We start from the raw sequence: 1,484 nt of genomic DNA, 5'->3' as shown, positions 1-1,484 counted from the left end.
GCCCACAGCTCCCCACCTGCCTCGACCGCGGGCTGCCCTGGTCCCGGCTGCTGGGCCTGGGGCTGCTGGGGACCGGGGAGCTGCGTGCTGGTGGTGTTGCGGTTCTCGGGACATATTCCTGCGGGGGACCCTGGGCCCAGGGGCAGCCCATCTGTTTAGCACAGGGGACCGCTCTCCTGCCGTGTCAGCCTCCCTCTCCAGGGGCCTGGGGAGGGGGCGCCCGCGGCTCCCGCCAGCTCCTTCTCCAGCGCAGGGCTCCTGGGGCACAGGCAGCTCCCTGTTGTTTGCAAGTTGCTCCTGCGCTTGGCGCCCCTGGTCCTGCTCCCCAGGCACCGGGTTCCTGTGCCGGCACCTGCCCCTCCTGGGGGTGCTGAGGGGACCCCATGCCTTCGGGGCTCTGGAGGCGGAGGGCTACCCAGAGACGGTGTGTGCGAGAGGGAAGGGGTGGGCAGGCTCATGTGGGAGATGGTGCAGGGCAGGCGGGGACCCTGTCCCGTTAAAAATGGGGGAGAGCCCTGGCCGGTCGCTCAGTGGTTAGAGCGTGGGCCTGCGGACTGAAGGGTCCCGGGTTCGATTACGGTCCAGGACATGTACCCTGGTTGCGGGCTCGATCCCACTCCCTGGTCGGGAGCTGCAGGAGGCAGCCGGTCCATGTGTCTCTCTCACAGGGATGTTTCTCTCTCTCTCCCCCTCCCTTCCTCTCCCTAAACACCGATGGGAAAATAGCCTCGGGTGAGGGCTAAAAAAATGTATTTTTAAAAATGGGAGAGACAATAAAAACGTCACACCAAGTAATCACAGATGGCGCGTCGAAGGAAATAAAACAGTAAAACGGCAGTTTCCCCGAGGAGGTGCGGGTTGAAGCTGATGCATCTGCTAAAGCTGTGCAGCTAAAGGATGATGTCACAACATCTCCATGTGGACGCCTAGATGCCATTCGAAAGGCTGTCCCTCTGCGCCCAAGTCCCGCCCCCCCCCCCTCCCCGAGGGCTGGGTGCGCTCCTGTCGCCTTTCCAGGCCTCCGCGCCCCTTCCACGCTCCTCTCTCTGTGGCGGAAGCGCAGGCACCGCCTGTTCTCCTGGGACCTCCGTCCCCTGCGTGGCTGCGTGTCTCACAGCCCACGTGCCCACGTGCCCACGTGCCCTGATGGAGCCGCTCCCGCTCGGGGCCCAGCCATTTCCGCCCTGATCCAGTCGTTCCCTTTCGGGGCCCAGCCATTTCCGTTTCCTAAGCGCGGCCTGTAGCGCAGGACACGGAGGACGGGCCCCGGAGGACAGGCCGAGGGCCGGCTTGCAGGCTGAAGGGTAGCTGCGTTTTTTATTTTTCCTGCAGAAGCTTTATGGCTGCATGTGGCCCAGTGCCTGGGAGAGGCTCCAGGTGCTTAAGGGACGCCCAGTGGTTTCGGGGAGACCCCAGGGGGATGCAGAGGGGCCCCCAAAGGCCTCCGGGCCCCCAGGCTCCTGGCAGTGCCGGAGGGGGAGCCT

The 1,484-nt window shown here is 64.9% G+C and overlaps 1 protein-coding gene across 1 annotated transcript in view; it reads right to left on the bottom strand.

Moving 5' to 3' along the window:
• WDR75 (WD repeat domain 75) overlaps positions 1–1,218 on the bottom strand; it is a 22,760-nt gene extending 21,542 nt beyond the window's left edge. Inside the window, exon 1 of the mRNA XM_014539725.1 lies at positions 1,139–1,218. Coding sequence (XP_014395211.1) covers positions 1,139–1,218 — 80 coding nt within the window. The remainder of the gene's footprint in view (positions 1–1,138) is intronic.
• Positions 1,219–1,484: the final 266 nt, after the last annotated feature.

This window comes from Myotis brandtii, unplaced genomic scaffold, assembly GCF_000412655.1.
Source record: "Myotis brandtii unplaced genomic scaffold, ASM41265v1 scaffold227, whole genome shotgun sequence".
Classification (NCBI taxonomy): Eukaryota; Metazoa; Chordata; class Mammalia; order Chiroptera; family Vespertilionidae; genus Myotis; species Myotis brandtii.
Note: the sequence above shows the minus strand (reverse complement) of the source record. Positions and strands in the feature narration are given on the sequence as shown.